At 32.8% G+C, this 14,009-nt stretch overlaps 1 protein-coding gene across 5 annotated transcripts in view; it reads left to right on the plus strand.

Annotated features, from left to right (window-relative positions):
* Positions 1-14,009, plus strand: part of ab (BTB/POZ-zinc finger protein abrupt) — a 41,282-nt gene that overhangs the window by 16,588 nt on the left and 10,685 nt on the right. For all 5 annotated transcript variants that reach the window (XM_081987427.1, XM_081987428.1, XM_081987425.1 and 2 more), the window contains 5 exons: positions 186-358; positions 3,465-3,636; positions 6,712-6,921; positions 8,796-9,027; positions 9,111-9,167. In XM_081987427.1, coding sequence (XP_081843553.1) covers positions 186-358; positions 3,465-3,636; positions 6,712-6,921; positions 8,796-9,027; positions 9,111-9,167 — 844 coding nt within the window. The remainder of the gene's footprint in view (positions 1-185; positions 359-3,464; positions 3,637-6,711; positions 6,922-8,795; positions 9,028-9,110; positions 9,168-14,009) is intronic.

Genomic DNA, 14,009 nt, shown 5'->3' on the forward strand with positions numbered 1-14,009 from the left:
GAAGATCTGCTGAGTCATTATCAAATAACGCATTGATCGTGGCAAGTGACTCTCAGCAATGCAAAAAAAAATGATAATAAGATGTTATGGGATGAATTTTAATAGCTGCTGTTTACTGAATATGTTTTTTCTTTATGCAGATTAAGTGATTCTTTTTGGTTCTCAGTCTTATTGTTTGATTACAGGAAGATTTCGTCGATGTTACACTAGCTTGCGATGGGTGTTCCTTCACAGCCCACAAGGTGGTGCTATCAGCATGCAGTCCCTACTTCAGGAGGCTGTTGAAAGCAAATCCTTGTCAGCATCCGATTGTTATACTGAGAGACGTCCAACAGAAAGATATGGAGAGTTTGTTAAGGTACATGTATATGGGATTTCCTGGTTTTAATTTAACTCTAAAAGTATAGCATTTAAGTTAGTAATTTTTTGGTTAAAGGTGGAATTTTACACTGTTTTGATATTTTTTCACTGAGATTTTTTGAATGAATAGGTAAAAGGTACGAAGTCTCGTTTCTCTATTATTCATTTCTGACAATCATACCTTAGTAAATGCAATATTTACCCTTAAAAACGGGGTTGATTGAAATATTTTCCTTTACCAGGAAAATTTGAGCAATAAATTACTGGTAAAACACAAATACTGTGTTTCTGGCAGTTCAAATTTTGACACCGCTTTTCTCCCTGACTGTACCAAATTTTGTAGTGTTTTTTTTAGGTTATCGGATAGGAAATTTAATGAGGATTCCATGATGTGCTTAAAACTATCATTTTTCTTACTCCAAATGAGATTTACAGGCGATTTTGTGCTTAACTGTGTTTCTGGCAGTTTAAACTTTGACACCGCTTTTCTCCCTGACTGTACCAAATTTTTAGTGTTTTTTTTAGGTTATCGGATAGGAAATTTAATGAGGATTCCAAAAATGTGCTTAAAACCATCATTTTTCTTACTCCAAATGAGATTTACAGGCAATTTTGTGCTTAACTGTGTTTCTGGCAGTTTAAACTTTCACACCGCTTTTCTCCCTGACTGTACCAAATTTTTTGTGTTTTTTTTAGGTTATCGGATAGGAAATTTAATGAGGATTCCAAAAATGTGCTTAAAACCATCATTTTTCTTACTCCAAATGAGATTTACAGGCAATTTTGTGCTTAACTGTGTTTCTGGCAGTTTAAACTTTGACACCGCTTTTCTCCCTGACTGTACCAAATTTTTTGTGTTTTTTTTAGGTTATCGGATAGGAAATTTAATGAGGATTCCAAAAATGTGCTTAAAACCATCATTTTTCTTACTCCAAATGAGATTTACAGGCAATTTTGTGCTTAACTGTGTTTCTGGCAGTTTAAACTTTGACACCGCTTTTCTCCCTGACTGTACCAAATTTTTTGTGTTTTTTTTAGGTTATCGGATAGGAAATTTAATGAAAATTCCAAAAATGTGCTTAAAACCATCATTTTTCTTACTCCAAATGAGATTTACAGGCGATTTTGTGCTTAACTGTGTTTCTGGCAGTTTAAACTTTGACACCGCTTTTCTCCCTGACTGTACCAAATTTTTAGTGTTTTTTTTTAGTTTATCGGATAGGAAATTTAATGAGGATTCCAAAAATGTGCTTAAAACCATCATTTTTCTTACTCCAAATGAGATTTACAGGCGATTTTGTGCTTAACTGTGTTTCTGGCAGTTTAAACTTTGACACCGCTTTTCTCCCTGACTGTACCAAATTTTGTAGTGTTTTTTTAGGTTATCGGATAGAACATTTAATGAGGATTCCAAAAATGTGCTTAAAACCATCATTTTCTTACTGCAAGTAGGTTTTACAGCCAATTTTGTCACGGATTGTTCTTTTAAACTGTGTTTCTGGCAGTTCAAACTTTGATTTAAATATTTGTTGCACCAAACCAGTTTTTACTAAATAATTCGAAAACGGTGAAAGTTACAAAAAAATTGCAAGAGACCCAAAATGTTCCTAATCAACTTCTTAGCCCAACACCGTAAGTTTGCAGAACCGTTTTTGCTTCCAGCATACAGGGTGGGCCTGAAAAGTATAGTGATTGACTATTTTTGGTCACCTTGTATGCAATTTTTCAGATAGAATTTTTTGCTCAGCACCACTGGAAAAAGGAACTCAAGGCGGTTAATTTGAGTGGTTCAACCAATCTGAACTCTCAAAAATAACCGAGTTACAGGGGCTCAAATTTCAAACCACAATTTCAGAATTTCTTATTTGAAAATTTGTTGCATCAAACCAGTTTTTGCTAAGTAACTCAGAGACGGTGAAGTCTTTGAGAACTAAAGAACTACTATACTCAACATTGGAAGTTTCACAGTCCGGTGCATGAAAAGTGTAGTAATTCAGATTTATGACTTTTTAAATGAATGAGCCATGACAGAAAAATGAAATTTTCTAGCAATTTCAAATTAGATCCTTAAATTTACGGGTAAACATTGAATTTTACTAACCTGAAATAACCGGTAAATTTACGCCCATTATTAAAAAAAAACCGTTAGCTCTAATTGAATCCGCTAACCTAAAATGGAACGATTATCAATCATCAACCTTAACCATACAGCGTCTTATAAATTAATAAACTTTAAAACTTGCTTGGTTAGCAACGATGTAAGTGATATTTCATGTGCTTAAAACAAAGAATAATTAAAACTTGTTGCCAATCTTGACACCATATCGTTTTCGAATCACTTGTCATTTACTGCGGTTGCTGAATTTTGCTTGGGGATACAAAACAAAGTACTGAAAAAACACAGAAAAAGTACTTTCTATGACCTCTTACCAAATGTCATTACCATAAGTTTATCATTTAATTTACTAAAGCAGATTAAACCGCAATTTCTTTATTTAAATGTTAATTAATTCGAGATTGTATCATGCTGTGACAAGTGTATGTAAAGTGGAGCGTATGTTTGAAAGTTTTTGTGTAATAAGGCGAACACTTCGAGTTATTGTTAAATAAATGCCACCTAACTTGATGATTAGTTAAAATTACGTACTGTGGATAAGTGCTGTTGCAATACTCGAACAAATGACTAAAAACACACATAATAATTGAAAAGTGATTAAAATTATACAAAACCTGGTTGAGTTAGCAAAAGAAAAAAAATGTTACCGACCTTAAAAATTTTAAATTTATTTCCTCTAATTAAGGATGTAGATCGTTAATTTTTCGATTTCGACATGGTTTCTCCTTTTCTCTTCAATTATAGACTAGTGTGATTATATTGATGAGCAATATATCTTCCGTTTGAATTATTGATCAGTCCAATAAACATTCCTAAAAATTTAAATTTTTCAGTTGAAACAAATTTTTAGAAAACGTTCTGATTTTCTGTTATTAATTGGACACCATAAGCAATATTTTTTTTAACCCTTTATGTAATTTGTTTATTCCCTGTCTTAGGAATGTACTAATTTTTGTGCCCTGGTATTCTATAATACATTTTTTTGTAGATTTATGTACAATGGAGAGGTACACATAGGACAAGAACACCTAACCGATTTTTTGAAGACTGCGCAAATGTTACAAGTAAGGGGACTGGCGGACGTTCCCGCAGGAGCAGCAGGACAAAGACTGACTACCACCACCACTACCACTAATACCTCCGAACAAAAGATCTCACCTGTAAGTATTAACTTTTTACTATAGTAAAACTCAAACTTTATTAGGATGACGTCAGGAAATGTCACAAAAACACTAACAAAACTTCTAGGCAGTCACTTTTTTAGCAACATTGTAATTTTTCTAGCTGTGACGTCATCCAAGTCTATTTTGATTTTTCATGTACTGTGTATAAATTACTACCCAACTGTCAAAGATTTTAAGTGAAACGTAACAATTCAAAGCTTTTTTGAGTAAACTGTGAAATCATCCAACCACATGCCCAGACTGCGAGTTTATCAAATCAAAAGCACGGTAGACCTAGACCAGTTTTTAGCTTCAATAAATAAGTATGTGTAAATGATATTTTCCGATTGGTAAATTTGATTTAACTACGTATTTTAAATATTATATTACCTGGCCAAACCTGATCGGGCAACCTTGGCTTTTTGGCTGTGTTATGTTAATTTTAATAATAATTGCTGTCCACATAATTACTGGTTGTGATTACGACTAAACCCGAATTGCTTCAAACGATCACGGTGTTGAAAATTTAATAAATAATTAATTAGTTTTTATTATATTGTCGTGCGAAGCTTTACACTTGAATTGTTCTTTCAGTGCTTTAAGAAAGTAAAATTGAACGTGATCTGTCACTGCTGTAACTTTGATTATTTTGATATTAAAAATAGCTACAAATATTAAAATTTGTGAGGTTGTAATACTATACTGAATGTGGTTTACCATAAAGTACTAAAATTGTTATAATTGCATTTTTTTTATTTTGCAAGAGTTGTTTTAAGCAAAAAAAATTCTTATCAATGCAATATTTAATCATTAATCTTACAAAACAGTCAAATTTAGCATTTTCTAATTTTTACTATCAAAGACTGAAATTGAGGATTTTAACTTGCAAAGAATTTGAAATTTTGCAAACTAGAAAGGTTTAGAACTATATCAAGAAGCATGTAAATAGCGTAAAACTCTAATTTTAGCGAAATTATAGATTAGATTATCAATTTTTATTTCAGAAAAGTAGAAAACACACGTTAAAAGTCATGAAATATCTTTTATTCTTTTCTAAACTGTCAAATTTAATTCCATAGAGGTACAAAACAACGAAACATCCTTGAAAAGTAACGAAATTAGTTTGACTTCAATACATTTTTGGTCATCAATACATTTTTGGCATTCGTAACATTTGTTGTGCGTTTCTGACTTAATTTTTGTCTTTTTTTGAATATGACAACCGTCAAAATTCTCTCCATAAAGCTGTAAAACCACAAAACACTTTTAAAATTCAATTTAATTAGTATAAACCGTACCAGAGGTATTTTATAGCTTTATGAGTGGAATTTGTCAGTTATGACATTTGGCCTGTAACTACAGTTCTGCCCTAAACCTGGAGACTGTCAAATTAAATCCCATAGAGGTACAAAACATACTTGAAAAACCACAAAATCAGTTTGACTGGTTAAATGCATTTTATACCATCATCAGTACATTTTTGGCATTCGTAACATTTGGTTGTGTGTTTCTGACTTAATTTTAGTCTTTTTTTTCAATATGATAACCGTCAAAATCCTCTTCACAAAGCTATAACTCCCAAAAATAATTCAGTTACAGGATGCTCAACTCAAACTAACTGATTTGAAAATTTGTTGCATCAAATCAGTTTTTGATAAATAACTCACAAACGGTGAAAGCTACGAAAAATTTGAAAGAGAGCAAAAATGTTTGTAATAAGCTACTAAACTCATCTCTGGAAGTTTCACAGTCCGTCAGGGCTGCTACTATACAGGGTGTGCATGAAAAATGTAGTCATTCATATTTTGTTATGAAAGTAATTGACATTGTAATTATTTCCTGAAACTTTGTAAAAAAGAGCAAAATATTGTTATGACTTAATTAGAAGAACTACCAAGAATTTTCTATATGTGTCGGCACTTTCACTTTAATAATTAAAGTGAATAATTTTGTCCCATAAGTCTCAAGGTTCAATTAACTACTATAATAAATCAAATAAATAACAGCATAAGTGACTTTTAGTAATCAGGTAAGAAAAATATAAAACAAATTCGAGTTCTTGGTGGTCTGTAATTGAACGTGATTTCAAATTAATGCATTAATTTATTCAAGGCCGTAGAATCATTTTATTAATTCCGGTTATTAGAAACTGATTATCGAATAAGTATGTTTTCGGTAAAGGTTACTGGTTCTGCACATAAATCAACCCCCAAACCTTACCGCAACAACTAAAAGCAGGAGGCACCCAAAAAGAAATTGTCTCGCCAAAAATGCAGGTGTGTCTTAATCACTTCTAATTATAATAAATAAGTATCCACATGTAACAAATAGAATTTCACAATAGTGACCGAAACGGTGTTAGTTACTAGGTATATTATACACCTGCCCATAAAAATGGAAGACGATAATCTAGCCGCCATTACTATTTAAGTGGCAAAACGGAGTTATTTATAACATTATGACCATTAATTTTGTATAGAGCCGAATTTAAGTGGCCCGGTTAACAACTTTTATTAGATATTTATTAGAATGTTTTTTTCACGTATGATTGCGGTTTCACTCCTATAAATATATCCCACATTTACGTAGATAATATTTAGATTAGGTAATTAACATTTTGTCGTTGCCAAATTATGTTCATTGAAATAATAATCTCTTCCACATTAAAATTTCAATTCGGACATATTTATGTACACTTAATGTATTCAATAATAATTAGCCAATTAATAGGAGTACAGTTAGTGTTGGGTAACCAGTAATAATATTAATTAAGTACACTTTTTGAAAGGTGTCTTATTTTTTACCTTTAGAATTACTAATTGTGGTAATAACAAAATTTACCTAGATTTAACCTGTTCTTCTGTAATTATCTTGTTCAATTAAAAAGTGATTTTAAGTTAATTTCAACAAGGTTTAGAAACATCACGTAAGTAAGTCAAGTTTACACTAGTGGTTTTGCTTTGTTGAAAAAACAAAATTGATGCTAAATAAGCAATTTTCTTAATATTGGAAATAGTGAAGCATGTAGCTCGTTAATTTGAATTAAACTAAACTGTTCCTAATTTGTTACAGAACTCGTCCTCCTTGCCGTGGGCCACAGACCGTCCAGAAGCTCTTCGAGAGGGTGGCGATTCGCCGCCCCCGGCTAAAAGGGCGCGAAGTTCCGAACGGGATAGTTTTCCAGATAGGGGGCGCAGCCCTTCTAGAAATAATAACGGAGAAACTGCTGAGTCTCTCTTAGGACAAGCCTTGGAAGGAACGCCGACTATTTCTATAAAAGAGGTGAACAAAACTTTGAAAACTGATTATTATTTATTAGTGATGGGTAAATTACCAGTAAATTAATGGTAAATTACAAATACTGTGTTTCTGCCAGTTCATAATTTGACACTGCTTTTGTCCTGTTGCTCCCTGACTGTACTACATCTTGTACTGTTTTTTTCAGGTTATTGGATAGGAAATTTAATGAGAATTCCAAAAATGTGCTTAAAACAATTTCTTACTACAAGTGGGTTTTACAGATTTTGTCTCTGTCTCTGTTCTTTGAAACTGTGTTTCTGCCAGTTCATAATTTGACACTGCTTTTCTTCCTGACTGTACCAAATTTTGTAGTGTTTCTGAGGTTATTGGATAGGAAATTTAATGAGGATTCCAAAAATGTGTTCAAAACAGTAATTTTTCCACTCCAAGTGGGTTTTATAAGCGATTTTGTCTATGACTGTTCTTTAAAACTGTGTTTTTGCCAGTTCATAATTTGACACTGCTTTTCTCCCTTACTGTACCAAATTTTGTAGTGTTTCTCAGGTTATTGGATAGGAAATTTAATGAGGATTCCAAAAATGTGTTCAAAACAGTAATTTTACCACTCCAAGTGGGTTTTATAGTCAATTTTGTCTCTGACTGTTCTTTGAAACTGTGTTTCTGCCAGTACATAATTTGACAGTGCTTTTGTCCCTTACTGTACCAAATTTTGTAGTGTTTCTCAGGTTGTTGGATAGGAAATTTAATGAGGATTCCAAAAATGTGTTCAAAACTGTAATTTTTCCACTCCAAGTGAGTTTTATAAGCAATTTTGGTATGACTGTTCTTTAAAACTGTGTTTTTGCCAGTTCATAATTTGACACTGCTTTTCTCCCTGGCTGTACCACATATTGTAGTGTTTTCTCAGGTTGTTGGGTAGGAAATTTAATGAGGAATCCAAAAATGTGCTTAAAACAGCCATTTTCCCACTCCAAGTGGGTTTTATAGGCTATTTTGTCTATGACTGTTCTTTAAAACTGTGTTTCTGCCAGTTCATAATTTGACACTGCTTTTCTCCCTTACTGTACCAAATTTTGTAGTGTTTCTCAGGTTATTGGATAGGAAATTTAATGAGGATTCCAAAAATGTGCTTAAAACAGTCATTTTCTTACTTCAAGTGGGTTTTATAGGCAATTTTGTCTCTGACTGTTCTTTCAAACTGTGTATCTGTCAGTTCAAACTTTGAGACCGCTTTTCTCCCTGACTACCAAATCTTATAGTTTTTTCAGTTTATTGGATTTGAAGTTTAATGAGGCTTCCAAAAATGTTTATAAAACAGTGACCAACAATTTTGTCTCTGACTGTCAAACAGTGTACAAAAGTGGCAAAAATTAGGGTTTAGAAAAGTTTTCTTGCAGTATTCAATACAGTTGTCACGTGACTACCTAGCAAAATTATCCTCCAAAAACCATGTATGTCACTGTCACTAATGTCAAATGTGCCTAGAATTTGCGCCAATCACAGTTGGTTACTACTGCTACAGAAATTTATGACAGTTATTTTGACAGTTGTCAGTAATTTATTGGTAAACTACAAATTGTGGATAAATAATATTGGCCACATTCATAAGAACAAATCGATTAGCAATCGAAAAATCGGATTGTAAATTCGATGAGCAAATTGACGTAATGCTTTTTCGATCAGTAATCGATTTATGTCAGTGCATTCATAAGAAAATTAGAATGTGGCCAATATCTAGATTTGCGAGACTTTCTTCATCTCAAAAACATATTATTTATTATAATTTAAACACGAAGTAATAAAGAAAAATGACAAAAAAAACTGAAAAACTAGCACTATACAGTTTCACTAAACATCCCGTATTAGATTCTTATACATGTTTGTTTGGTTTTCAGAAATCTAGTAATAATTTGGGATCACCCAATCCACCTCAATCAAATTGTGAAGATAGCAATAGCAGCGATACTGCCCTAAGTGAACACGGTGATGGCGAAGCTGTAACCCCAAAGACTGAACCTTCGGATTATGCTAGTTTGATGGAAGAACACAATCCATTTCATACGAATGGCGGACTCCTGGACCAGTCCAGACCACCGTCCTTTCCAGGAGCATTACTTGGATTGCAAGGTAAAGTTCATTGACTAATAAATTACTAGATTAGTGACAAATATAGAGTCTTAATATATTAAAATAATGAGGATTTGTTACAGGTCTCAGTGGTCTCATGCCAGGTCCCTCTGGTATGCATGGCAACTCAAACGATTTTGGTGAGTACACTTTTAAGTTTAAAAATGGTTAATAGATGAAATTTTGATTTGAAACGTGTAAATAATGTTGACGACAAATGCAAACATGTATGGAGGAGAACAAAATATAACAAAAACCAGTACAATCTCAAAAAGTATGATACTCCATTTGAAATAATGGAGGAAAGCTATGTTTTGATTTGTTGTGGCTTTTGTACTAAGAAAATGACTGTTTTAAGCACGTTTTTGGAATCTTCATTAAATTTCCTGTTAAATAACCTGAAAAAACACTACAAACTTGGAACAGTCAGGGAGAAAAATTTGAACTGCCAAAAACCCAGTATTTGTAATTTACCGGTTAAATTTTGTAATTTCCTTATCACTCTATTAAAAAAAAAATTAGTTAATCTTATTATTGTATATGTACCTTGTTATATATTATTCACATTTTGTCAGAACTGTTCAAACCTCAAAAGCTTAATCTTGCTATATGTATTGATAGAATAATATGAAGATCTTGATCTATATTTTAATTGCTCACCCCTGTGAAAATCTCTGAGCAAACAGAACCGTCTTTCGAAAAACACATTTGATACCTGACGCTAGTCGAAATCAATGCAAGACCCTACGTACCATTGAACGCATTTCTAAACCTGTCGGTACTGAATTCCGTTTTCATTGTAAAGGCAACGATGAAATGAAAAATTATCCGTAATACGCTTTTATTATACTGCACACGTACTGAGAGTCTAAAAATACAGCGGCACAATGCGAAGGCAAGCTTTACAAATAATTTCCCATCGGTCTGAAAAAGAAGGCACAATAAAATGCTCAAGCAACTATGAAAAGGAAACAATCCCGAAAAAGTGACATCTGCCACGGTCCAAACAATAACTGAAAAAGTTTTATATTAGATATTTTTCGTTTGAGCCTCGTATGTGATGCAATAACGTGCCAAGTTGATGCCAATAAAATTGATCAAATCATTCACCAAAGAATGTCAAATAAAATGTTATATTTAGTATAATGTTACAACTAGTAAAGTGAAGATATACTCTAAATACAAAGAGAGATAGATGCAATAAAAACATTCAAAATTTTCATTTTCAGATGCATTAATGCTTAACATCATGCTTAATTATGTTAGTACATTTTGTGATTGGTGACACCATATACAAATTATGTAGCCCTTCAAGTCCTTAGAATCCTTAGAACTTTAAATAAATTTCTACAAGTTTTGCAGTGCACTTTTAGCATTTTCTTTAAGCTCCTAAAATTCTATAATAATTAATTCCTGAAAATTTTCCTAATGGTTTAGAGTTTAGATGATTGTCTATAGTAAAATGATGTGATCCCGCTGAATGCTAATATTTCTTCCACAAAAGTCATACAATTCCTTACCAAAACCGTATTTCTGTGATTTAATGAAAACCGACTATTAAAAGCAGTCTTAACCCTAACAACAATTGACAAAATTGCATTATAAATACCCATTGGTAATGCTTAATTATTGGTATGGTATAACAATACTGTAGAGGTATAAAGATGTATCATTCCTACAGAAAAACTGACTTGCTGAAGAAAGTGTCAGATGTTTTAAATGAAATTAAACTTAATTCCCATCTTGGGGAAAACATTTCGATGGTTTGACATATTTTTTCGTGGTTTAAACTTTTCCAGAAACTTCTAAATGTTAAATAGACTTCTAAATGTTATTGAAATTGTTCTAAAAAGTGCCAGAAGCCTCTACAAGTCTATTAAACATTCTCAGACTTTTTTAAATTGTCAAGAGCTTCTAGGACAGTTTTGAATGTACCAAAGACCTCTAAATGCTCCTGACAACTTTTTGAAGTGTTCCAGATCCCTCTACAACTGTCTTAAACTTTCCCAGTATTGTTTTAAATTGTCAAGGGCCTTAAGGACCATTTTGAGTTCCATAGACCTCTAAATGCTATTGAGAAACTTTAAAAAACGCCTCTACAATTATCTTAAACCTTCCAAGAATTGTTTGAAATTGTTAAATGCCTTTGGAAGTGCCAGACATACCGACATACGTTTTTCTGGGTGATTATACGTATACGGTGCTACGCAAATGAAGAAAACTCAAATCTGGCCAAATAAACCAAACGACAAATCAGTCAAATATCAGCAATTTTTGATTCACACTTTTGTTTAAGGGTTGTTGGTATATTTGACAATTTGTTCTTCTAATAATGATGCAGAGTGACTGCTTCAATACAAGTATATAACTTAGAGTTGATAAATTTAATATTGACATTTCTTCTCATAACCAAATTTGAACAAAATGTGTCAAAACTGTTAAGGAGATAACTTTCATAAAATATGATTTCTTCTTGCGTTTTTTAAGATTTCTAAACACCTTCTGTATAGTTTGAATTGAAATTTACAATATTTACATGTGCTATAGCCAAATTGAATTTAAGTGCTTAAGGGCTATATAAAAAAATCAGCTCTTCTCTAATATGAACTTAATCTACCGTTAGGGTGAGTTTGTAAAGCCTAAGTGCACGAGCCGTTCAAAATCGTTAGAAGGCCTCGCAGTGCGTAAATAATCCTAAATGTTCGCTTCTGCAATTGATCGAACTGTTAGAAATGCCCTCGGGGAAGGATAAGGGATGCCTTGATAGGATAGTAGATTCGATGTGGATGATTACCAGGGTCGAACTTGTTAATCACACACAGTTAAGCTTTAATCCATATTGAAAAGGGTCAGCCTAATTCGAAAGCATTGTAGTGCTCTCAGCTGAAAAATTGTTCCTATTACCTGAAAGTTGTTATGTAAATTTTCAGTTTCCATTAAAACTACTTTTTAACTTTACATTTTGCTCAACCATGAGCAGAAATTGTTTGTAACAAAAATTGCGATCCGGTCCTGGTTCACTTAGAGTCAAATACGGCGTTTGCTTTACCCGTCTAAATCCGTTCTCATCCACCATTGGTCTATTGATTTATACCGCTTGTCCGTTTGCTATCTGTTTTGTCCGTGAAGCAGGCAGGAAAGCTAAGCTGGATGCTGGCTTTTAGTTTAGCCGGAAAGTTTTAAAGCAAATCCTCACATAGATTAACTGGATAATGTTAAATTAAAAAAGAATCATTCAACATCATGAATTATGTAGCAAAAACATTTTGATGCAACAAATTTTTGAAATCCGTTGAAATTGTGGTCTGAAATTTGAGCACCTTGTAACTCGGTTATTTTTGGGAGTTCAGGGAGGTTGAAGCACTCAAATTAACCGTCTCGAGCTCCTTTTTCCAGTGGTGTTGAGCAAACAGCGTGCACGGTGACCAAAAACAGTCAATCACCATAATTTTCATGCACACCCTGAATACTGGAAGCAAAAACCGTTCTGCAAACTTACGGTGCTGAGTTAAGAAGTTGATTAGAAACATTTTTGGTCCCTTTCAAATTTTTCGTAACCTTCACCGTTTTCTATTTATTTAGAAAAAATGTTCTGGCTAATGGCCAATAACTGGACGTATTCCTCTGATTCAATAGTTGGAGAGTATTTCTGCGAACAGACCTATAGTATTTCATGTAAGTCTAGAAATATAAGAAAAGACTTTCATATCATCAACTGTTTAAGAGAAAAGCTCGTTTCTAATGTGAAAATTTACAGAATTCAAAACGATTAAAATTTTTACAGGATCGGTCAAATATTTGAAACCCAAACAAGGATATTGAAATAATCCAATAATCGAATATCCCCTAATATATCTAAATTACTCTTCAGCTTCAACTTCTTCATATGAAGAATATAAACAAAACTAGTTAAACAATTCAATCACTATCAGTAATTTGAAATACTTGTTTTCAGACTAAGGGAATTACATTAAAACTAACGCAGACTTCATTCTTCACGTTATGAAATCATGATTTGCTTGCTTTCACTAGCAAAATAGCAATCTATGCCATTAACTTAATGGTCCAAACTGGTAATTGATTTAAATTGAAGCAATTACGATGATTATTCGTAATCTCTTATAAGCATTACAGAACAATGCATTCACAATTATTTATACTTCTCCAATTATAAACGTTTGATAACTACTGCTATTACCAATTTTTTTTGGGTGTGGTGAGTACATTTTAATGTACCGTTTATTCACTAAATTTATTGAAAGACAAAACATTAAACTGATTGAAGGATTGGATAAAGCTAAAGAAATTTTCTAGCCGTTTGTTTCCTTTGAAAATGCCCTTTTGCCACCATTTCAGTCTTCGTTTTCCGCTGATTTAAGCTTGTTTATTGGCCATAAATTCTGATCGTATCATTTCCTAAAATGTTATGGTATCTCAGCTCGATTGAGAATTGCCTTAAAGGATTGTTTGCCTATTTATTTTAACTGCCGAAAGGATGGGATGTTACGATAAAACAATTTGGTAATTTTTCTTTTTCTGGGTAACTTCAATGTATCGACTTTTTCAATTCGGTAAAAAAAGAACAATTTTACGTGACATGACTGTTCTGCATTAAATTTTTGGTGAACATGCAACTTTCTCAGGCATTAACGATATAAAAGTGATGTTTTGTTTCTTTTCGTTTATATTTAGCCCAGCGAAAAGGAAAAGGACGTGAAAAAGAAATCCGTAGGGGAGAGTCGTATAAGCTTCGAGGTAATTTCTTAAAATATACCGAAGCAATGGGACTTTTATCGAACATAAAGTAATAAATGTGCGTTTATAGCGTCCAAACACGAACGAGAATAACAACGCCCTCTATTACTGACTGATACGGATTGAGTAACGCAATTTTCTAAGAAATGTGATGGCCTTTGCCCATTAACACAGTCACGAATACATAAAAAATATATTCCCATTATTAGCTTTATTAGGTTCACACA

This window comes from Ips typographus, linkage group LG9 (genome assembly GCF_016097725.1).
Source record: "Ips typographus isolate SLU linkage group LG9, UJ_Ityp_2.0, whole genome shotgun sequence".
NCBI classification, from domain to species: domain Eukaryota; kingdom Metazoa; phylum Arthropoda; class Insecta; order Coleoptera; family Curculionidae; genus Ips; species Ips typographus.